The sequence below is a fragment of the Pholis gunnellus genome (genome assembly GCF_910591455.1).
Source record: "Pholis gunnellus genome assembly, chromosome: 21".
NCBI lineage: Eukaryota > Metazoa > Chordata > Actinopteri > Perciformes > Pholidae > Pholis > Pholis gunnellus.
The window spans coordinates 111,914-137,336 of NC_136548.1; the positions used below are offsets into that span (position 1 = coordinate 111,914).

Consider the following 25,423-nt stretch of genomic DNA (forward strand, 5'->3'; position numbering starts at 1 on the left):
TTTTATAGAAAATGGTGGAAAAACAGGTGTAATCTTGAACCAACAGGTCAAAAAAAGTGATTTGGCTTGGCCACCACGCAGTTGAGGAATTACGAGCCAAAACATAAAGTGCTTTTTAAATGGCCACACTTTTTTCTTCTTTGTACCAAATTGAGATTATTGTGTCAAACCGCCGTCAAGTTCAACTTCCTAAGTCCTGTTGCATGCTGATGTATATGACAGAGAGTTTGAATTTACGTTGTGTAGAGAACTAAATCAAATGTGTGTTTCCTCAATTAAACATACAAGTGATGAAGTGACACATACAGAGTGCATATTTGTGCTTCAATCAGTGTTACTGTGGATGAAGACTGTTCCTGCTGAGTTTTGTCATTCAGCCTTACGTCCTCCTGTCCCTTGTGCTGTTGTCCACAGAAACTTACTACAAACATGTATTCTAGTGGATCTGAATGCTTGATGGTTTCACATTATTATCCTTAAGATTTGAATCATATAGGCCCCTGCTTTTGATGCTATTAATGGCATGGGTTTTGTTGAACTTGCCATTACCATTCTGCTGAAAAATCTTAATTAGTGAGACATTTATTATATTATACATTTTGTTTGAAGTCTGTTATTACTCCAGTCTACTATAGGTGTCCAGACCTGATTCCTGGTGTCTGGTGGCCTTCCAGGCAACATCCATCCACGATTGCGTTGGATTCAGTTATCAGACAGCTGGAGAGCAGAGCAGCAAAATGGATCAAGCTGCCAGAGCATGAAATAAATCAATGAAACAAGATGTCAAGACTGTAGGCTCAGCTGCACATACATCCCTTCATTTTTCTTTTCAGTCCTCTTCATACTTTTTTTATGGGTGACTCACGGCTGGTGCCCGAAGTTGGGGAAAAACAAGCATTCCACGCCCACTGAGTCAAATCTTCATGCCAAGCTTGGCTTTCTGTGGAAAGGACATAGGATCATCAGGTTAAATGCATTACACCTGTTCATCACCTGATACTATCTGCGGTTTAAAGCTACACAAACAAGTAAATGGAAATCTGTCCTTATATTGAAGTAAGAATGGATAAACATTTAACTTCTGTTTGGTCAAGTGCATTGCAGTGCTTAGAACTAATTTCAATTAGTCACAATGTAAGGTATGGATTTGCTGCCTTCAATACTAGTTTCATATTTTTACACCCTGTCTCATGATAGTGGCCAGCACTCATCACCATAATTCCCAAACATTAAGTGTTCAAGAGACTTAAAGTTACTACGAGGAACTTTCGTATAGTGTTGCTTTTGGCGGTCCCCGTAGGACCGGTAGGACCGGTAGGATCCAAGTTCCCTATAGAGAACCTCTCATTTTACTGCAGCCAGATCTTACAGTCTACCCAGCTCAGTCCTGGTTCTGGTTCTCCCGTGCCTCCCTTCCCTCCAGCAGGTCCAGTAATATGGCCTGGTCCCCCAGCAGTGTGGAGGGATTTTAGATTACTTTCTGTGGTACTTGTACGTTCCCCTTCTTTTTATATTTTGTCTGTTGTCAAACAAACCTAACACATCCATTAATAAACACTTTAAAGTGTTATAAACCATTTTTTACTTCTTTATATACTGCTTATGAATTATAATTAGGAGGACTTAAATAAATATAGTGATGAAGATAATTCTCAGAGCTTTACTGTCAGTCGTACTTAGTTAGTTATGACGCAGTGCAAAACATACTCTTCAGTCTTTAGATAAACAGAGGGATCACAAGAACAAGGGTGAAATGTGAACTTACAATGCCAGAGGCATGTTTTGGTTTGACGCTGTAGGAAGCCTTCTCCTTGGCCTGTCGGAAACACTCTTCTGCTGCTTTTAACCTGCAGAACACACAATATGAATGCAGCTAATATGAATACACCCATACTGATTTTGTTGCTTCTTCAGAATACTTGTAAAGCCCTGCGGAACATTTTTACGTGGTAAAAAATATATCTCGATGGACGTCGGTTTCAGCGGATTTCCACCTGCGGAAATATGTATTTGACCAATGAAATAATTTGTTCCAACTGCCATAAAGAATATACCCTTCATTCTGCATAATAATTAGCCATGTGCTTCTGTTTGTTGTAGGGAGAGTTTTAGGGGTGACAGAGTGTTGGACAAATAGCTTTTTTTCGGTCCAATGGGACATTTTTTGGACTACAGGTGTTTCGTAATGATGGGCCTTCGGATCAACGCATACAACATTGTTTATGACATCCTACGAAAAGTTCCTCTTCTTTTTTTGTGCGTTTTCCTACATAAGTCAACCTGTCAATTTCTGCTTGTATGCACAAATGGTATATCAAACCATTTTTAACAAAAATGGAACACGGCAGATTTTCCGCACCATATTTTCTCATTGCACAAGTGAGAAATAAGTAAAACAGTTTTAATTTTACATTCAATGCATTTTAGAAAAAGAAAACAGCTGTTTCTAGAGCAGCATGTGTTACTGTACCTCTCCTTAAGAATGACTTTGTTCTCCTTCTTCCACTGGTCCTTGAAGTCAGAGGAGAACTCATGCCAGATGCAGAATAAAGTGTTGGGTGAAGGCTCCTTCTCTCCTGACTTGGCCTTCACTGAGAAGAACACTGTGAGCTCCAGGAACCTGACAGGACACCATCAGAAGTTTACTTGTTGGCGTTCCCTTTTTATCCATGAGTTGAGAGAAAATACAACACTGGAGCTAAAAAGCCTAACGGTGCAGGCGTCTCACAATATTTAAGACTACATCTATATGACAGTTACAAGGTACTTCTCAGATTAAGAGCTTACATAAAAACTTATGTTTATAGAATATAATGTAGTGTTATAGATTAGTTTTGGGAACCACTAGTAAGTCCACCTCGACAAGCTTTTATTTCTTATGAATGATGAATCGTTAGTATTTTAGAATTTTAGAATGATTAGTATTAGTATTTTTACCTGAGATTTTGACCACAATTTGCAGAAAATGGCCTTATTCTGTGCTTTTACTTAAAGCTACTACAGGTAACTTGAATTTTGTGTTGATTTTGGTGACCCCTTGGGACAAAAGTGGTAATGTTTCAGAGCACCAGAGTCCCTTTAGAAAACCTCTCATTTTACTGCAGCAGGGTGCTACAGTCTGTCATGCTCAGTCCTGGTTTTGGATCTCCCATGCCTCACTTCCCTGAGCAGAGGTGTTAGTGTTGGCTCCCAGCGGACACTGTGCTACAAGCACATCGACTGCTCATGAGCTAGACAAGTAAACTGGATGCACAAACAATGCAACAAACAAAAGAACCTCTTCCTGTTGCTGTCAGGAGGTCAACATCATTTCTTCCAGTGCGCCTGTGTTGAACCGTCTTCACCAATTGTAGTATGTACAGTAAAGAAGCATGTGCAAGTGGACATCTGTCTTCTTATACATCTGAACGGAAGCATGATCAAAGCTTTAAGTCATCATCTATGGTGTAATGGTGTAACTGCTAAACATATTGTAAAGGGCCAGCCGATACATGAAGTGTACTGACTACAGTGATATGTAAAGATCACAGCTCTCTTGTACAAACCGGGGCTTTCAGTGATGGCGACAGTTGAAATAAAGCAGGTAAAGGTTGTTTGTATGTAATGTGTGTAATGTGATGAGTTTTTCTTACAATTTGTGAGTGCTGCTGAGTTGAGCATCCAGGGTCTCCAGTTCACTTTTTGCTAGGAGAAAGAATACAAGAGGTCAAAACAAAAGTGACATTTGAGAAAGTACTTGGGTTTGTTGTCTGCTGCCCACTTGTCGTTCGCATGGACTTGGAGGCAATGCACCAAAAAAACAAAGCAATGCGCCCACAAAGGTAAGAAAGAATGAGACTGCTAAACACGTAAACAATGCATGATTTAAAATATTCAAAATGCTTGCAAACTTTTAATGGGAATTGATTCAACATGTTTGTTAGAACCAGACGGCAACCTCCAGTTCTGCAGAGTGAAGCCGGTGTGGAAGTGTCTTAAACCTGCATTTTCTCTACTGACCAGCAGGGGGCGACTCCTTTGGTTGCAAAAATAATTCAGATTGTATAGAAGTCTATCAGAAAATGACTCTACTTCTCTCTTGATTTCTTACGTCAGTAAACATTATAAACATGAGTTTATGGTCTCAATCTCTAGTTTCAAGTCTTCTTCAATATAGCATGATGTTCATTTCGTAAATTATGGTCAATTTAGAGTAAAATAGGCCATAAAGAAGAGTATGTTTAGTATTGACAGGTCGCTGCTGCTACCAGAGCCGTATACGGCGTCTCTACGTCACCACTCCACATACCAAATATGGTAACTTCCATTCATTGGTTGCGAAAAAGCAACATGGCGACGGCATATCGCCGAACTCGAGGCTTAAAAACGAAAGTCCACAAACCAATGGGTGACGTCACAATGACTACGTCCACTTCTTACATACAGTCTATGGTTATATCTCAGGGGAATACACAATGCTGAAACACCGTGTGGACAGAGATCGTTTGAAACAAAAACGTATTAGTGTGGATGTAGACTCAGGGAGCCGCAACAGAGGGGCTGAAGATCCGCATGCGGCTCCGGAGCCGCAGGTTGCCGACCCCTGGTCTACAAGAAACCAACACTGGCCGATTTTAAGTTTACGCAAACTAAAACATTTTAGTTTAGTAAGTCACCTTGCCCAAGGAAGTCGTCCATCTTGTCTTTAAAGGGCTGCAGGTTATCCTCGTCTGAAACCTCTACAAGAAACCAACACTGGCCGATTTTAAGTTTACGCAAACTAAAACATTTTAGTTTAGTAAGTCACCTTGCCCAAGGAAGTCGTCCATCTTGTCTTTAAAGGGCTGCAGGTTATCCTCGTCTGAAACCTTGCACACCTTTTCCACTTCTGATGTACACGCTAATAAAAAAAAGCAGACATTAATAAGTGGTTATTATATAGTTCTTTTTTCACAATATTGTGAATATATCATAGTTTAAATCCATTCCACCTACTTTGCGTATAAGTTTAAAATCTCCAACTTTTTTCAGTCTGTAAACCTTCGGAATTTATCTTTTCCTGCCATTTGGTGAACCAAAAGCAGAAGCCACAAAGACTGAGGCTAATTACCATGTAAACTCAATACTGTGTGTGTGTGTGTGTGTGTGTTACCTCTCAGGTCCTTCCTGAGTCGATTCAGGTCTTTCTGGAAGTCTTCAAACTTCATTTGTGAGGACTGAAATAGGTCGTGAGGCTCAGGGAGAGGGTACACACACGTCTCTCTACCAGCATCCTGGTGATGGACAGACAGGCACATATATTATGTCAAAAACAGTTGATATTGTTTTAGGACCACCATGTACATAGCTTTTTGCTTTACTGGCTGCTAATAAATATGAACTTTAAAACACATCACCACAGTGATGGTGTGAAAATGTTGCAAATGTCTGTAATATGTGTTTCTTATCCTGGGTTTGCTTTGTGAGACTAATGTGAGAGTATACAAATAGGGACAAAAATAGCATCGGACAAAGATAAGAGTCCACAAAACAGGGAAAGAGTATGGGAGGAAGTATGTAACTAAAGCGCTCACCTCATCGAAGTGCCTGAGGTAGTATGCAACAATGTAAGACAGAAGACTTTTCATGCCGTCCTACATGTGGAGGAAAGAAAAAAAACATTGTCACCTGGGCTTAACAAAGATAGTTGCTGTGGCTTTGTCCCATGCGAGCAAAACTAAGCAGTCCCTCAACACCACAGCTTCATATAACACTGTATGAAGTTATACTGCATAGTACTTAAAAACATAGTATAGAAAAGTGGACTAAAGACATGGAAATATCTATATACTGTATGCTTCCATAAGTATAGTCAAGCACCACTGCCTGTGACAAATAACATAAATGTTAAATAGATATATATTCTATGGGTTTAAGAAAATATGGACAAGTATCCATATTCAGCATCGTGATTTTTTATGTTTTTTAAAACTGTATTGATTCTATGACACTATGTAGATTTTCAATTAATAGTTACAAAATGTATACGGTACAGTTTGTATGAACTACATATAAGTCTGTTTACTGAATATGTTTACCTAAAGAATTATGCTTTTTTTATTTTATTCAGTTAGTAGTTTGTTCTTTGGACAATGCCAACTACTACAGTATAACTAACTATAGCAATATATGACAACATATTGAATCGGAACCCCATTATCATGATACATATCGTACTGCCAGATTCTTACCAATACACAGCCTTAATAAACTCTATATTGGCATGTAAACACTACTTCTGCTTAAGTCCAGCATGGACCAGTCAGTACAGAGTGTAGACTGGTAGCTGGAGGGGTGCCAGTTTACTCAGGCACTGCTGAGGTGACCTTGAGTACCAAACCACCTCACTGCTTGGGGCCTCTATGTATGTACACGTGCGTATTCTGGGCCTCTGTGTGTGTGTGTGTGTGTGTGTGTAAATTAGCAATGTATGAACAAGGGGATTCATGAAGTAATTGTTCTTCTTCTAATATAAAAAGCACAACAAAATTTGCAAAGCTGTAAGCCACAAGATCCAGAGTAGATTCTTTTTTTTTAAAGTTTCAGTGCAGTTTGTTTCCGCTTATTTCCCTCTTTACTCACGCTGCTCTTCACATCTTTGAGTTTGGGCAGGATGTCAAGGGTGAAGCCATCAGCTTGGCCTCTTGTTCGATTACCACCATTCATGAAGTTACCAAAAGCCAGAACCAGACCGAGAACCTGCTTCACTGTCGGACTGTCTTGCAACGCCTACAGATGACAGACATAGGGGTGTGAGTCAGAGCTACAAACTCAAAGGAAGAGGCATTTGTTTAGCCCCACACATTTGAGAGGCGTTTTCCATAGAGGGCAGGCAACGTGACATTGAAAACATTTACACCAAATCTCAAGAAATTATTGCAAAGCCAAAACCTGTGTTCACTGACTGTATCTTGCAACCTGTGCAATAGCCAGAGATGCTGCCACTTTGCGGATGGATACACTGTTGTTTGTCAAGAAATAGTTCCTGCCTGTAATCAATTTTCTTTTTGAATCAGTCCTCCCGCAGTACCAACCAAGTTTATTTCTCATTGGAGAGTTTAACTCACCTTGCATACCCTCTGCAGTGTGTCCAGCTTCCTCATTATGGACGACATGCACTCAGAGAAGCTGGACTGGAAGAGGATGCAGAAGACTCTGCCAGAGAAGTTTGGGATCAGGGAGAGCTGGTGGAGGAAGCTGCAACACAAGAGGAAGCTTTGGATCCAAACTCCTGTCCTCTGCCATCTCTCTACTCACTCTTTTATTCTCTCTGTGTGTGCTTTACAGTCTTTTGATGCACGGCAGTCACCATTACGTCTGCTCATTGGTGTGTAAGAGTCGGAGGAATAACAAAAAAGACTCACTGCTCGGGTTTGTCCAGAGGTTTGGCGTTCTCCTTGTCTTTTGAGGCCTTGATGTGCTTTTCAATCTTGTCCAGCTCCTCCTGTTGTGCCCTCTGAGGGAGAGACACAAGAGACAGACTTTCATATAATTACAAAAACATAGTAGGAAGTATACACCAGGGGTTTTAAAATTGGGAAATTGAAAGATTGAATCATGTGCGTGAGTCAGAAATACGTGTTTAATGTCTGTGTGTTCAGATTTGAGAAGAAGTGTGATTTTTGATGCAAATAACAATAATCCGGTGATTCTTAACGTAAACTGACTTTTTGTTTTTCAATTATGACACCATATCAAAATTAAAATCACCAACTGATCTGTAATCATATTCTATTCATACATGTAACGTGCATAGCACATTTTTTTTAAATATTTTCCTCCCATAATTAGGACATTGTAATTAAATATGAAAACACTATAAAAGAAGGCCTCCATCCTTATGAGAACATCCACATCTGAGTTGAAATCATTAACCTAACCTTCCACCAAACTTGTTCATCAGCAATAATATTCTGAGGGTCAGCATAAAACCAGGAATGTGCTACCTGAAGTACAAAATACCTTGGAAAACTGTAAAAAAAAAAGGACTCAAACGCCCAGACTTCCTTTACAGACAAGTGATCAAATTCTATCACAGTCAGACAAGCGAGATAAACTGACTGTGTAGAGTGTGTGTTGCTCACATTTTCGTAGAGAGCCTGCAGGGTCTCCAGGTCAACTATTGTGTTGTCCAAGTTCAGGATAGCTTAAAACAGAGAGGAGAAGTCACAAGTCTATTCAGTAGCAGTCAAGGATCAGCATGTACTTCAGTGCCATGCCATTGTTCTGATGGAACATTATTCCGAAACATGAAACTTGGTCCCATTGGTCTTTCAGTCCAATGGGACGTTTTTGGGACTATTGGGATTTCGGAATAGTGGGCCTTCGTAACAATGGGCGGTCCCCGTGTTTAGGTTAATGGGTCTGTTTCATTCTTTAAAAACAAAGAAAAAAAAGACCAGAGGAAAGAGAAAGAAATTAAGATATCTCATCCTGACTCTCTGCTAAAATGTTGTGATAACATGCAAAAGAAGAAGGCACAAAATGATAAACTTGCTCTAAGCAGAGACAAATTCTGTAAAATCCCATTTATTGCAACTCATAGTAAAGATGCCATGTATCCAGCATCAGCTATTATTGGTCTCAAATGTCCATACAGTCAGTAGAAGCACATGTGCACCAGATGTGATTGTTATACCACAACCACTGTTTTGGTTAAATGTACCAAGTAACAGACACAAAATATCTTTGCATTTAATACTTTTATTGGTAGGTTTATTTGAGGTTTAAAGCATGACTAGACGAATATCCATCCACTTAATATTCATACAGATATCTAGGTAGGTAAATTATAGTGTTAAAGAGTTTTCTCATCCTTTTGGCACAATCATTCTCCCCTTTGACTAAAAGTAGGCTCAAACAGCTGAATATGAGAGTAATTAGTATTACTGAGATGGATCTTTTCCCCAAGGTACCCTGTGTGGCATACACCTATCTACATTGTGGTATTTATTGAGGAAATATCAATATCAAATGTCTGTAAATATCAAGTCATTACGAAACTGATGAACTCACCATGCTGGATATCTTTCATGTCAAGATGCAGGGAGGACATGAGAATTCCTACTGCCTGAGAACGTTTATTGTTCAGGAGCTTCACGACCTAAAAACACACAGATATGAAGTTCAGATGTGCTGTAGCTTTGCCATTGCTGTGCATTTGATGTTTCTATATTTTCACTGATAAGGTACCAACGATTGGGCTGTGACTTTAAAAAGTCTGTCAAACTAATAATACTGGCAGTAAAGGATAAATAACATACATAATCAATGACAGCATGGTAAAAGGACTTAACTTACATTTCACATTATTAAATTGTAGGATGGAACAAATATGCCTAAGCTTCTGCAAGAGGAAATGTCAGGTGTTTTTAAATGTATAATATATGAAAATACTGCACAGTAAAAAGTCTTTGTATTATCATACATGGTTATGGTCATTCTTAATTCAAATACACATACATGTATGTATGTATGGCTTTTATATATGATAGACGTCCATCATAAATCATCAAACCTTTTATTGACAGAATAGAATTTAGGGGTTAAGACTCAATGATTGTCATTATAATAAGCAATTGAATAACATTCATGTCAAACCCAATCGACAGAAAAAAAAACCCTGTTCCATATCAGTCTTGCACTAGCAGAAACGCACAACGCCACTTGGTTGATTTTGTCAAATGATTGGTTAGATTTAGCCAACAAAAATACTTGGTAAGATTAGAAAAAACATGATTTGTGTTCAAATAAAAACGTAAAAACGTGACGTAACAACGAAACACAACAACCGTAAATAAATAACAACTGCCCTTAGCAGTCTTTCTTATGTGATGTTACATAACAAACGTAAAGTTTGTTACTAATACGTAATACATTACATATTACATAATGTTTACTTTTGATTCACATGAACAACGGTATTCTGGGCAAAGGTCCTTGTTTGACCCATCCATCAACCCTCAAACCCACAGTTAGTGGACTTTCTCGCATGTTATACCCGTAATTATACTATGTAACACAATAACGGGGGAGCCAGAGTTTGCCGACTTAAACACACTTCACGGCAACATGGCGCTGCACACGGTGCAGTGATGACCTTGTCATCATTTTTATCATCAGTTTCATGGAGTGTTTGTATTGTGTAACAACATTGTAACTGCCATGTCCATTTCCATTCAGTTGATTTGTACTTCTTTGCGAGCATGCAGTACTATACTACTCCTCCTGTCTCTTTTGACAGGGGTCCCGCCAATCCTTGAAATGTCTTCAATTCGATTTTCTGAAATATTTCCCCACAGCATTTTCTAGTTGTTCATTTAAAGATGGATACTTTATACACTGTTTCTCTTCATTAATGGTGCTGTGGTAATTGCTGTATGTCCCTTGATGCTTGTGGAGCCCAGAGACCTGCCATACAAACATCAGTTAGCCGCGGGCGTCCATGTTTTCCAGAGTGGGTGTAGACTCTGAATTATTGACTTCCGACTTGCAAAGGATCTGCGCGTAGCTTGCTGTACTACGCATCGCTTGCTGTACTATGCCACTTGCTCTGACCAAATGCAAAACTCTCCCTGTTCAATGTATCTGTTGTTTGCAGGAACGTACAATGCCAACATATCTTCTTTGCGATTGGGCTATAATGTAATAAGCCACATCAAGCTGCTAAGTTTTAAGAAGGTCATTCAAATAAATACGTTCAAAATCTCTGATTGGTTGCTGTTGACGTTACTGTTGCGACAATACTACTTGTACTGTACATGTACAGCATGTAACATACGCTTAAACACACAAACCTGTTTGGCCTTGGACTTGGTGATGGTGTCAGAGAGCGGCTGCTTCTTCTCCTTCACAGCTGTTTTGGAGAACAACTCTACAAACTCCTCAAAGTCCATTTCAGGCTCCTCTATTGTCTCCCACACCAACGAAGAAAAAACCTCCCTGAAAAACACAAAAGAGCACTTACAGATGGATGGTAGGTTGTTCAGCAGTATGAAGAAGTATGACTACCCCCCGCTGGTCTTACTGGCCTAAAAAGGTGTTGTGCAGTTTTGCATAGATTTGCATTAAGTGTGAATGTGATCCCTTTAACACATTGCAGGAAATCTGATAACAGACCATGCGCTCAAGAGGCAGCATCTGATTTGATGGCTTACTTAGATTACATTCAACAATATGAGTTTTAAAATCTACTCAAAGCCCTACACACTCAGCCTTAACATCAGCTTTGTATGTAGAATTTAACAATCCTTCTGCCTTTCACATTTATTAAGAAACCTTTTGAAAATAGGACGTGTCCAGCAAGAAGATGATTGTTCTAATATACAAAACTGATGTGTTTAAGCCCTAAAAGCTCCAAGTACTGTGATGTTTGGACACACTGTCCAACATTTCTATGGTGTGAGGTTCAAGATGCAAATTATAACCTTTGGCCAACAAATTTAGCAGATGAATGTGGTTTTTTTTCAACCATGTAACAAACAGTTAAAATAATAGGTGATTCCTTTCCCATTGCTGGTTGACAAGTATGCCTTTCTTCTGTCACAAATGCGCTGCAAAACAGTTAGTAAACAGTGAACATTTTCAGTGGTTACTTCATTTCTACATCTGTTACTTATTCAGTCTCTCTTTTGAACAATGGTGATGGTTTGAATAGTGGAAAGACTAACACAGACATGTTTTATGAGTTTGATTTTGTTTCTGTCAAGTGACTGTTGTCTGACTGGAGTCAAAATTAGCATGTCCACCTGGGTGCGTTCATGTACTACAATGTATGTAGCTCATACAAGGGGCTCTGAAATATAAGTGTAATGTATGTGCTGTTGTCTGGAGCTGTCCAAATATTCTCATCTCTGGTTTTATCAAAAGAAAAAAATACAAATCATTTATCTGTCTGAGAATATACAGATACAAGTGCAAATACTGATGTCTATGAACGGTACTGCTGTGCATTCACTTTACAGTACAAGAACACTAAACCAGCCTCCGCCCAGAACAGGACAGACTGTTTACACTTGAGTTACTCACTAGAGCCCCAAATGTGGATTAGTCCACTGCTGAAAATAGTTCCCTGCTGATTGAGTAACGCTTGTTAAAGCTAAAGTGTCTCTCTTTTGGGGATCTCCTGAAATGTAAAAAATATGAATGTGTGTGAGGTGTTTTTAAAGATCTATGTCTTCAGTAGGAACCAATGGACTTGGAGCTGAGAGCCACAGAGGAGAGCCACAGGGAAGTCAGAAAACATTAAGTGACAAACTAAAACATTGATACTTTGAATCTGCACATAGGATTTGTTAATAATATAATGTGAAAAGCCTTATCTTTTAGGTAATTTAACACACTGAAATTATATCAGATCCTGTCTTTGAACCCTGACTTCTTTCTGCATTGCCTATTTTCACACTTTTCTCGATCGTGTTTGGGCTCAGAATGCAAGTGAAGCTAAATAAACTGCACCATCATCTTGAGGCTGTTTGGGCCACACCATCCTTACTTTTTGATGTTCAGCTGGATCCTGGTCCAGTAAAGGGGCTTCATGGGTCTGGGGGGTTCCACCACAGCCTTCCTGGGTGGCTTCTCCTGGGTCAGACCCAGAGCGTACAGCCCCAGTGGCAGAGGAGGAGGCAGGGAGCCGAGGGCTCCTGGAAGAGCTGGGGGAGCACAGAAGCCTCCTGGTGGAGGAGGGGGTGGAGGAGGTCCACAGCCTGGGGGTGGTGGTGGTGGAGGAGGTGGGGCTCCTATTCCTGGTAATGGAGGAGGAGGTGGAGCAATGCCGCCAGGGAGGGGAGGAGGAGGAGAGGGTAGGAGTGGAGCAAGGCCACCTGGAAGTGGAGGAGGAGGGGGTGGGGGTGGAGCAAAGCCACCTGGTAGTGGAGGAGGAGGGGGTGGGGGTGGAGGAACTGCTGAACCAAAAGGTAATGGAGGTGGAGGTGGAGGAGCGGGCATTGAGCCTCCTGGTAGTGGCGGAGGAGGAGGTGGTGGGGGAGGAGGTGCCACTATCTGTCCGTGTAAAGGATGAGGAGGTACTGCTCCTCCTGGCAGGGGAGGTGGAGGTGGAGGCTGCAGCTGACATGAACACCTGGAGCCATCCACCCTGGGCGGAGGCTGTAGGAAGCCATTCGCTTCGCCCGGCTCACTGCAAGGCACTTTGAACTTAAAGCTGTTGTCCATGGGCGAGGTCTGCACCGACTTGACCTCCAGGCAGCCCAGAGTGGGAGCTGCCTCCGTCTGCAGGTGAGCGTCACACACAACCCTCAGGAGGCCCTCCTCTCCCCCACACTCCCTGTCCGTGGTGGAAATGGTGGGTTTCATACTGTCTCTGTCCAGAGGAAGGGGCTGTTGCTCCAGCTCAGCAATCTTAGTCCTGAGATCTTCTATGGTTTGTTCCAACTGTTGGATGACAATGACGTGTTTTTCCTTCAGTTTTGCTGAAGGAAGGACACGTTCCTCCTGCAAATAAAAGAGAAGCAAGAGGTATAACAACAGTCAGAGCTCTCTGTTTTAGTAAAATCTGTTCATTGGCAAATGTAGAATTACTTATTTAAAAAAGAAAAAAAGTCCTCAATTTGTGTCAGAGTACAGAGGGGCCACATTTAAATATAGATTGTGGCAGGTGATTGCAGAACAGCTTGGAATCAGGAATGGTCGCAAAACAAAGGATGTGCGTCAGATTAGACAGTGGTGGTATTGCTCTATAGGCAGTTGAACGATAGCTTCTTGCTAATGTCATTCATTCTTTTGCACCGTTTGGGACTAGCATTATTCGTTGCACCCACGTTATTAGTTCAGTTTTGTCTTGTATTGTAAATTTTGCAACAAAGAAAATAACGGAAGGCATCAGACGTTTTGTTATCAGAAGACTGATTAAAGAAACGCATACAAAAAATACTCTTTACATATTGTGACTGGCCCTGGTGGGCCGTCAGGGCCTGCAAAGCCTTCTCTGCTGGCCTAAACAGAATCACAAAGTTATAGCTATTTTATGATTTAATCATTTTTCTTAAATACACTACATGTATAATAATGTATACAAATATTTTTCCCATCATCTTGCTTTTTCCTCAGTTGCTCTGCTTCCAGTGCAGCTTGTTTTAAGTAGAGCTTTTATCCAATCAGATTTCACCTCTGTGTCTCTAGGTAAGAAGAGAGGCCCCAGGCCTGCAGACTCACCAGTGCCTCCATGTGCAGTTTAAGTGAATGGGGACGATATTGTTGATTGTCATAGTCTTCAACCAATCAGATTTTTAGTTTGAGATTCTTCGCCAGAGCGGCCTGCTGGCCTACAACTACTCCAGCTCACTTTGCAGTGTGTGCTGTGATTGGTCAGTGGGTGAGCACGTGACTATTGGAAAACGAAACTTAACTTGCCAGCAGAGCTTAGTTGGAGGAGTACGAGTTCAAATTGAAAGAAATTATAAAATGTTTAGGGTTTTGATTGGTGTAGTTTATTTATTTTTTTACCTAGCTTTTTTTTTTAGCACTCAATGGCTGAATAAGGAGGAGAAACGGATTTAGTGGCAGAGTTACTGACAACGTCTTTCTCAAGAAAGGCATTTCAGGAAAAGCTGGACATCATAAGAAATGGTCAGTCAACGCCACAGCTGGCAGCCCTGACTCAGCAGGAATAGGATTTGTATGAACGGTATTTCTTGCTGACAGCGTCGGAGAAGCGTTGCACATTTTATGGCTGGGTTTAGAGCTATGCTATGCTAACCTGAGGACACCATAGCATTTGAAAACTTTTAGAGAGACTCGAGTCGATCTACAACTCAACGAACACTTTCACAGGGAAACATCTCCACAACCGCGGCCCGACGTGTGGTCAGCGCCGGCCGGTGGGTACCTTGACGTGCGAATCCCGGCCCCGTTGCGAACCTGCCGCAGCAGACCGGCGAAATACAACTGAGGAGACTCGACTGGCTCCATGAATCGAGAAGGACTTCTTACTGGAACTGAAACGATGTACTGGGATTAAACTCTTTAAGTTTCGGTAAGTCACAAACTGCGTTAATTTTTTTACATAGTAACGTTACTACTGTTCATTTGTCTATCGTGTCGTTTTTATGAATAGTATTTGAATGGCTCGTGCTCTTGTGTGGTGGAATGCGTGGATCCGCTGCAGGTTTGCTGGATTGATGTGTCATAATGAGGTTATTAGGAGGTAATTCAACTGTAGTAGGACACAGAAGGCCCAGGTATAAAATGCAAGGCCCGCCACTGGTGACTGGTAAAGGACTCCATTTATATAGCACTTGTCTACCGGACAAAGAGCCTGAGACCGTTCCTACTTCAGTGCAACAGAAAGTACTTTATACATCTCAAAGAAAAAAATAAATGAAATACAGCAGGAAATCTGTGCAAGCAACAATATATCTAAGTGCAAGCATACAGTTTGAGCAGCTATCCAAGCGCAAGCAGGGGATATTTGGGTGTGGGGACAGGGATTTGTAGGAAAGCATTACAAAATCTGAAGTGAAATCAATGAGTCACATTACCTATTCAATTAAAAGACCACACTCTTAAGATAGAAAAAATATCTATAATCTTTCAGTCAACTAGAGAAAAACTGAGTGACTGACCTCTTGGCTCTCCTGCTGCTGCGTCAAATCCAAGATGGCTGCATGGTGTTCTGAACAAACAGAGACATCAGTAGGTCAGCACAATATAATACAACAGAAACACTTTACACAAGGCTCATACATCGTCTGTAGGCAATTGTGAACATATGAAAGTATGATGTCACGTATAAAATGTTTGACTGGTACTTTGACTCAGCACCAGTATCTTTCGGTGATACAGCCAAAAGCCAGTAGTACACTAAGCAGCCGCATCACTTTTTTACTGTACCAAAAAAAAGTAGAGCTTTTATCCAATCAGATTTCACCTCTGTGTCTCTAGGTAAGAAGAGAGGCCCCAGGCCTGCAGACTCACCCAGTGCTTCCATGTGCAGTTTAAGTTGAATGGGGACGATATTGTTGATTGACATAGTCTTCAACCAATCAGATCTTTAGTTAGAGATTCATGGACGCACCAGAGCGGTTTGCAGGCCTACAGTTACATCAGCATTACTGCAGCTCAGAGTCCAGATGCCTTCCTGCCGCAAGGGTGCATAGTGTGCTGTGATTGGTCAGTGGGCGGGCACGTGACTATGTGCCCGCGAAACATAATGCTTGCTAGAAGAGCTTTGGTTGTAGCAGACAGAGTTCAAGTGGAAATATTTGAAAGACATTTTACCTAGCTTTGTTTTTTTAATATGAAATGGCGGAAGGAGGAGAAACGGATTTAGTGGCGGAGTTACTGGGAACGCTTTTCTGAAGAAGGACATTTCTGAACAAACTGGACAGTAAGAAACGACCCCACAGCTAGCAGCCCTGACCCAGCCAGGAAAAGGATTTGTATGCAGTGTCGGAGAAGCCTTGCATATGTTATGGCTGTGAATGTGTTTCATTTTAACTGAGCGTCGGTACTTTTGGAGAGACTCGAGTGGATCTACAACTCAACGACCACGTTCGCAGGGAAACAGCTCCACAACCGCGGCCCGCCCTTCGCCGGTCCACGGCTGGTCCACGGCCAAAGACGACCACCGGCGGCGGAAGACCGACGACGACCGGCAAAATATAACTGGGGAGGCTCGACTGGCATGATGAATGGAGAAGGACTTCTTACTGGAACTGATGTACTGGGATTAAACTCTTTGTCAACAAAGAAAGGAGGATAGACAGCATTTGGTAAGTGAACTTCGTTTGTTTACCTCTACCGTTCATTTGTCTATCGTGGCGTTTTTATGAATAATATTTGAATGGCTCGTGCTCGTGTGGTGGAATGCGTGGATCCGCTGCAGGTCTGCTGGATTGATTTGTCATGCTTTGTTGTCATACGAATATATGCGACTGCTCTTGTGAGTTTGTCATTGTGTTACATTGATTTGGACAATATTGTCCGTTAATGACGCAGCGTCCCGTCATGCTCATTTTATTTCATTCATGTATCTGCACTCTGCATTTCGTGTTTTGTATGCTAGGTGTTGAACTTCATGTAACATTTTATTTCATTTGTCAAATGTTGCAGTGTTATGTGAATATGCGGCTTTTACACGAAACAAATAATAACCCGTAGCTGTGACGTCATAATGAGGTTATAAGAAGTGTAGAACAGCATTGAAGGCCCAGGTATAAAATCCATGGCCCGCCACTGGTACATAAGTATGTACTTACATAACCTGTGTGTTTATCTTAATCATAGAAAAAATGAAGCACAGATGATCTGAAGGCCTACAAAGACAGAGAGAGGATCATCTTGACCTGTGCATACCAGGGTGTATGAGTAACTGGGCTCTCAAGTAAAGAAAACACAAGAGAGAGTCTCTTTATAATTGGGTACCTGGCACCATCATACTAAAATCTAACTTTAAACAGTGAGGTACAGGTTGGCAAGAGTTTCAGCTATATAAAGTATTCTTTGTGTAAAGTAAAAATGTACTAATCCTGTTTTTAATCCATAACCAATCAGTAACTGTCCATGACTTCCGTGTTCTGATTATTTACCAATCAGAAAGACCCCAGACAATAAGGAGGAGCATTGCATGACAGATTTAAAAAGTGATGATGTGAGAAAGGTTATTATGTCTGCATTCCTGAGTCCACACCCTTTGTATTTTGAGATCTGCAGGCTATTAGGCTATTTTCGCCATTGTTTGCAGTGTTAGCGCCCATGTTAAGAGCCGTGTGAAGGTATTTTGGACTTGTAAGAGCAAGCCCCAAGAAGAGTAACATTTGACTTTGAAACCAATTTTCTTTGTGGCAAAACCAAGGAATTACAACCTTCGGGTCTCTCATGGGATGCCATTGGCCCCAGAAAGACTTGGTTAAGCTTCGGAAAAGATTGTGGTTTAACTTTTATAAAATAAGTGTATTTATTAAGTAATATAAGTATGTGCGTAACAATTTTATTTGGTTTCACACGGGACACAAACAGCGGTCACTTGAGTGAAAGTCCTGTGTCTGTTTACAGCGGATAATGTATTTTGTGACTAGGTTTGTATTTATAAATCACTATCTGAGATGCTCCACCCACCAAATAAAGCTTAAAAAATAAATAAAGCAGCTAACTGCTGGACAAATCAACATTTACAGCAGGTTTATTTCAAGTTATGATATTTTGAAACAGAGAGACAAATATTCACACTGATACTATGAAAGTAGTACTCACCTTGGCTTTCTTCTGAAATGCCAAAGCATGAAAATGGAATAAACCCATTCAGATGAAGACAGGAAAATCAAAAAAGGGGAAAAGAATCAAACACAAAGGTCAAGATCCTTGCATAAATCTGAGTGGAGATCAAATCATAAGTGACCTTTAAACACATACAGATATCTTTGTTTTGATACTTCCTGCTAGCCAATACCCTACATTTTTCACCTCCATATGTTCTACTTCACTTTTTACAGGGTGAGGGGACAATTGGAATCCAGGTTAAACAATGTCAGAAAAGAAACTCTGATGACATACATCTCGAGAATTATACAACAAGGCATGTTGAAGGGTAGTTCAAAACGTTCTTTCCGAGAGTGAGATCAGGTGATCAAAACCAATCTCTTTGTGTGTAGCTGGAGACACTGAACAAAAGTGATGGGCGGATCGATACAGTGTAGTTTGTCAAGAAATAGTTATAGTATGTGACTTATTTTTGAACATTGTCAACCAACTGAAGAATAGAGAACAGTTCAGATATCTACCAGAAAAGTAGCTAGCTGTTAACGGTGAGGACTTAACCCATTAGGCTTCAAGCATGTACCCTAATATACAGTAAGCTATGTTGTAGACAAATACCTTTGATCTACTGCCATATATAAGACACTATTATCTGCACTTCTGTTTGAGCCAACATTGGTTAGATATGATACCGCTCTCTCATTGCTGTCACATCCCAGGACAGTCTAAACACTGTAAATCATAAACAGGCATTAACACGTGAAAAGTGGGTTCAACACAAAAATCTCAGCATCTTGCCAATTATTTACTGACTACAAAAAATTCTTTCTGTTTTATCATCCTTGTCAAGTAGCCAGCTTGTGACATATGGACCATGTGTCCATATGTCACATGTGACATAAGTGTTGATCTTACCTGCCTCTGTGGATTTGAGTGCAGTCCTGTCGTCTCCGCCTGGCTTGGCTGGAAGCCAGGGGCCCTTATGTTGCCCCAGTAGTTTCCCTTCAAGGGAATCCAGGGTGTGAGATGGCTGGTTAACTGCTGCCCACATATACAGTTGGTCATGCTGGGGAAACAAAACTCCTTCATGTTTAATGTCACACCAGTGGTGGAAAGTAAAAGTTTGGGTACTTTTGATTTTTACTCTGCTACTGTTGCATAAGCAAACATCATTATTTTCTCTGAAAAATAACATTAATCAAAAGTGACAGAGGAATAGATCCACTGAAGCAATCATAGAGGGCAGGTAGTTGGTCACATGACAACACAAACAGAAAATGTAGTAATACAGGAAAAGAAGGAAGTGTTCTGTTATGAAATTCAACAAAGAAATAGCTCCTGAGCATAATACAATTTTACATGTAATTCAAGTATTCAAGTGTCTTAAGTTGTGCTTTTGAGTGGTGGCTTTGGCCTCAACACAATCAACTCAAACTCGGTGGAGTGGGCAGATTCAAAGGTCTGGACAATACATGTGCATGGTGAAGAGTCTTACAGGCATGGAAACAGCGTCTGGATGTTGATTTAAAAAATGTAACTGAGATTGGAAAAAGGGGCATTTTTCAGATCACAATACAAATTGGTGTGCGCAAAAGGGTGTGAATACATACGTCAAACTTAGCTGTTGCTGTGGAGGTGATGTGGGAGGTGCTGCCTCCCAGTCGCTCTCTGAAGCAGTCAGTGAAAGGCAACAGGAGGCCCATGGCCAAGATCCTGGAGCAGAGCCTCTCAGCCTCCTCAGGCTCCTCCTGCTGCTGTTGCAGGAACAGCTTCTCCAGAAGAGTTCGACCTGGACAGCCAATGATGAAAACAATGCTTATGTGACTAATTATATTGCTTTCTATAAAGCCATTTGCTGAAATCCCAGATGAGAGAAAGCCAGATAGTTGGATGTGCACTGTAGTACAGTACATATTTACTGTCAGCCTTTGGAATGACGGCACTGAAAGCACAGTTTTTACTTAGAACTTGAATGTGTCCGATTGTATAGCAGTCTATGAGAAAATGACTCTACTTCTCTCTTGATTTATTACCTCAGTAAACATTGTAAACATGAGTTTATGGTCTCAATCTCTAGTTTCAAGTCTTCTTCAATACAGCATGATGTTCATTTAGTAAATTATGGTCCATTTAGAGTCAAATAGACCATAAAGAGGAGTATGCTTTAGGATGTGGCTACCTTGTAAATGACAGGTCGCCACCACTACCAGAGCCGTATACGGTGTCTCTCTATGGTCACTTCCATTTACTGGTTACAAAAGTCAAGTTGGCGACAGCCGTAAACCAAGATGGTGATGGCCAAAACGCCAGACTGGCGAGCTGCATGCAATGTCTATAGAATGCTGTGACGGCAGCTGCTAAGTCAGCGAGTGGCGGCCGCTTGATTCTATGGCAAAGTGTAGCCAAACTAAAAGTTGGGGATAGTTTAACTTTTGCCTACAAACTGCGACCAGAGAATACCCACAGCCAATCGGTAAACAGAGTCCTGGGATTAACTGTGACTTGTTGAAATACGTGACAAAGAATTCCTTCCCACCCAAAACACATGAACATGACTCTTTTTCGAACACCTGTAAACCTGGATTTGTAAAATCAGTGGAACTGAAATCAGTTTACAACTGAAAGCTGACTGTACACGTAATATGAATGTGGCAGCAGTATGGTACAGTGACAGTGAAAACTGACCAACTGTGAGCTTGTCTCCAACTAAAAATACTTTTATGCATTTATTGATGGCAAACTACCAAAGCTCAACATCTATTTTTAGACGATTAATTAGACTCTGGGCAGAGAGGTTATGCCTGACATGTACATCTTTGTGATGGATACATCCTGCCAGAGCTACTAATGCTTTATATTACCAGTGTCATTCTCTGTTTGTTGACCTCTAGCTGGAGAAATCAGCACAAAATTTGCCTCCTGCTTCCTTCTTGCTCCCAGGAAACAATAACTAACTGAAAATGAAACCGCTACACACCTGTGAAGACGTCCTGAAAGCCGCAGGTAGAAACCTGTCCACAGGAAGATCTTCTGGTAGCACAGAGGGGTTGGCTGCCTCCTCCTCTGTAGCCCACCAGATATTCCCCCGAATCTCCTCCATCCTCCTCTCTGCTCCTCAGCCTCCTCTCGAGGTCCTCCGTCCAGTCGGCCGAGCGACTCAGAGGCCCGGCGATGCTTCGAGAACGCTGTCTGCGGACTTGATGGCCCTCGAGCATCGTCCTGTCAACATTAAGATTTCAGGTTAGCTTTACTTCTAAAACCTAAATATAGGGTTAGGGTTAGGGTACGTTACTAAATGTAACGTTTGTTTTGTTGGCAAAACCTAAAAGTACGTAGTTTTAAGTAGTAAGTAGTTTTAAGCCCAACCATATTTTTTTCCAAAACATAACTAAGTGCTTTTTGTCATAACTTTTATTTTTAACACAATGTCGTCCCAGAAAGAAAGTAGTTCCAAGCGACACGAAAAAAATTGCTGTCCCTGTAAACAAAACCAATAGATTGAATTTTGTGACTATTTCACGAACTGTCGTGAGACTGTGTTGGTTATTTCCAGGACTTCTTTGGCTGAGCTGAATATAATATCCTGTATGCAGTCATCAAAAGCATATTCAAGATATCTTGTCAGGCTTCTGATTTTCAACTCAGAGTCTGATACCGGCGCACAGAAGCACCATTTAGTGTCTGCATGAGTTGCTAAACTACAGCTAAACTTCGTTCTTTTTGCAGTGTGAAAATTGTATTACCTGACAGTAACAGTAACTAAGCGGGGGCAGGGCTTAGTGAAGGATCAATTCCGGAATATTACCTTTTGGTTTTATAATCATAGCTTTGGACATTATTTCAATCAGTTATGATAACATTATACTTACTAAGGTAATTGCTGGGATATGGGAACATGGCAACAATACTACACTGCAAGATAAAGAAGCAGTCAGTCAGACAGGTTGTTAACAAGCCAATAGTTTAGCCCGATTATCGAAACCACTTTATTTGGAGGTAAAAGCCAAACCACACCTGAAAGGTTGCTAATAATCCCTAATTACGCAGGGAAACTGCAGCAAGAACAGTAACTCAGAGTTTAACCAGGGAATTGCTACTCTATGTAATCTGTGATGACAGTCTAGGTTATGATTTTCTCATTTTACCATTTTGTCTCCCAAGTTTGACCAACTCGGTGGTTTGTTCACAAGCTGTCTGATCATCTCTCTTCAGGTTTTTGTCATTTTTTTTTAGCAACACCACATTCCCAAACCTCAGCAATTACCTTGGTGGGTATGTACCAATAGGGATGATGCCCAAAACTACTGATATAAGACCCAAATTGTGGTAAATTGAAATGATCCTTCTTAAAGAGAATCCACTTCATCTGCAACTCTGACTAACATCATTTGATATTTAAAAAACAAATCCAAGTTAATGTTGAATGGCATACTGTATCATGCATGCTGTCAAATCATCATGTCCAAGGTGAAACTAAATCAAAGATAATAATAATATAGTTATAATTAACATGTTGCAACACCACAGGTACCTGTGGAGGTGATGGTGGGCTCTGCGCAGGGATAGGGGGCTGTGGGAGGGGGACAGGCCTGGGGAGTGTCCTGGGGAGCTGAGCTGTCTCGTAGTGGTCTTGATGTAGGAAGGGAAGATGGGAGGGTAGGGTTTCACCACAGGGATAGAGGAGGTGGAGGAGTGGGTGGACCTGAGGAGTCGTTTGGCCAGTGTGGGGCTCTCCTGGGGAGGCAGCGGGGTGAAGCACACGCTGCTCCTCCTGCCATGCTTGTAGGGGGAGGCCCTGGTGCCGGCAGCAGCAGCAGAGCCGTTGGATTCGGATCCAGCGCTTAGGCAGTCCTCAAGGGACTCTGCACTGGTACCCGATCCCAACTGACCCTCACCTTGTTCGAACACGTTCCCTGAGCTCAGCCCTTCGGTGGGTTCAGGACTTTTGTGGTGGCTGTCTGCAGGTGGAGGACTACGGTCTACATCCACCCCGGACTCCCTCTCCGCTCCTTCACTTCCTGCATCCTCTGTGCCCCCTGTGGTTTTCCCAGCAATGCCAAATGTGTGATCAGGGAAGCTGTTACCACCGGTTGTCATGGTGACCGGGCTGACAGCTGCCCCTCCGGCGGTAGCCATGGTGATGGTTGTGTGAGGGGGCTGCTGCGCCCAAGCATGCTGGTCCTTTGTGCCTGTGGCAACACAAAGAGAGGCTTCTCTCTCTCTCTGCCCCTTCCCATTTAGCTCCGGATGCTCCACCCCATCCTTCTCCTCCCTCCTCTCGTGCACCTCCGTGTGGAAGGGGGGGTGTGGTGTTGGTTGCTGGTCCGTGTGCCTGACAGAGCCAGATGGAAGTCCCGTCTCTAGGAATGACAGGGCATCAGACCCAAGTTCTAATTCTGGAGTCAGGTCAAGCACCTCAGGAGGAGTTAATTTAACTACCCCATTACTCTGCTTCCTCCTCCCCTCTCCTCCCCAGCTCGGATCCTTTTCACCCCCTCCCTGCTCTTCCACAATTACGTTAACCCCCCCATGCTGCTGTTGGTGCTGGAGCTGTATAGCGAGCTGGATGTCAGCTAGCAAATCCTCGTGGTCAGCTGCTGAGTGGAAGCTGTAGATATCCGTGTCTGACCCGGAGCTCCCCGCCTTCTGCCCTCCATCCTCTGTGGGAGATGTAGCTGCTGTTGAGGCTTTCCGCTGCATCTCCTGCTTCCGCTCTCGTACCTCTTCATCCTTTTTCCTCGGCTCTGGTTTCTTTTTCCTCTCAACCTCAGTGTCCGACTGTCCGAGCTCATCTGCAGACATTTCAGGTGTTTTTGTGCTGTCCAGTTCGTCATGTTGAGAGGCTAAAACGTCCTCCTTTGAGCCTGTGACTGATGAACATGCGTCTCCTTTCGCTTTCAGGTTGCCCTTTCTCTTCCGGATGGAGAAAACGGAGGACTTGGACTCAGATTTGTTTTTCTTCTTTCCTGGTCCTGTGCCATGCATCCCCCCTCCACCTCCTCCATGCTTACCGTGGAGTTTCTTTCCTCCCTTCTTTGTAGTCTCCCCTCCTCCCTCTCTCCATCCTTCATCCAGTGAAGGATAGCTTCCATTACCCGATGCTACTGCAGCTTTCTTCTGCTTAGCCTCCTGGTTGCCCATGTTGATAGAGAGCGTCCAACAGCTTCCTGTCTCTCCTCTCAGGTCATGTCTGGGAGAGCTCCTCCTGCCTGGGGAAAGATTTAGATGCCTGTGCTTGGCGAAACTAGAACCGTCTCGGCCTAATCTCTAGTCTGGTGGAGCTGGAGGAGGAGGAGCTGCTGGTGCTGATGGTGCTGATGGTGTTTTTTTTAAAGCTCTGTTGTGCGACGATCTTCTTCGTTGTTTTCTGGTGACGAAGGCTGGCGTGGCAGTGATGTTGACGCTGATGCAGGAGAGACGTACAGCTCCCCCTCCCTCCTCCCCTCTCTCTCTCTCTCTCTCTCTCCCTGTCTTAACACCCCCCCTCCTCCTGCTACTCTCCATCTGCTGAAAGGAGTGACGCAGGCACTGCATGCTCAGTGGAGCTTTGACAGGGAGGCAGACTGAGAGAGATGAAGAGCAACTGGGATGGGGACACAAAGCTAGGCCTGCTGGAAAAAAAGTATAAAAAGACCTGAGAGGAATAAAAATGCTGACCACAGTGACCATGCTGGGGCGGGGGCAGGGATTCTTATGGTCTGTCACTGCAGTTAATCACGGTTGCTAAATGGTTGCATACTACATTTCCCATGATTCCCTGACTTCTGCCTACATCACCCATAGTGCTACTGCTAAGTGTGGGCTAGACTCCAGTAGAGGGACCACTTATGCAGCTCCACGTCAATGCAGGATACTGGTTCTCGTTTCAAAAATGGCCTTCAGTTTCATTTTAACAGTTAACACACAAATAATAATTCTTATTATTAGCAAAAATAAAGCTGAGCCATATGTTTATTTCAACGGTAAGTCTCTGCATCTGAAAAAGTGGAGCCAATACACAAGTGGCTTGAACTTGCATTCTTTCTACTGGCCATCAGAGGGCAGCTCCTCTGGTTGCAAATGTTTGGCCTGATTGTATAGAATTCTATGACTTTTCACTTGATTTATTACCTCAGTAAACATTGTAAACATTATAAACATGAATATATGGTCTCAAGCGCTAATTAAGTCTTCTTTAATACAGCATACTGTGTCA

General features: G+C 42.1%; 1 protein-coding gene across 1 annotated transcript; it reads right to left on the reverse strand.

The window, feature by feature from the left end:
• Positions 1-913: 913 nt before the first annotated feature.
• On the reverse strand, positions 914-24,369 carry fmn2b (formin 2b; the record flags this gene model as incomplete). The annotated part of the gene is made up of 19 exons (XM_079182129.1): positions 914-940; positions 1,766-1,847; positions 2,471-2,620; positions 3,633-3,684; positions 4,787-4,879; positions 5,132-5,252; positions 5,553-5,612; positions 6,601-6,747; positions 7,086-7,215; positions 7,383-7,474; positions 8,103-8,164; positions 9,034-9,121; positions 10,815-10,959; positions 12,512-13,467; positions 15,597-15,646; positions 19,144-19,294; positions 19,839-20,017; positions 21,206-21,447; positions 22,760-24,369. The coding sequence occupies 19 exons, from the start codon at positions 24,367-24,369 to the stop codon at positions 914-916; spliced, it is 4,437 nt and encodes a 1,478-aa protein (XP_079038255.1).
• Positions 24,370-25,423: the final 1,054 nt, after the last annotated feature.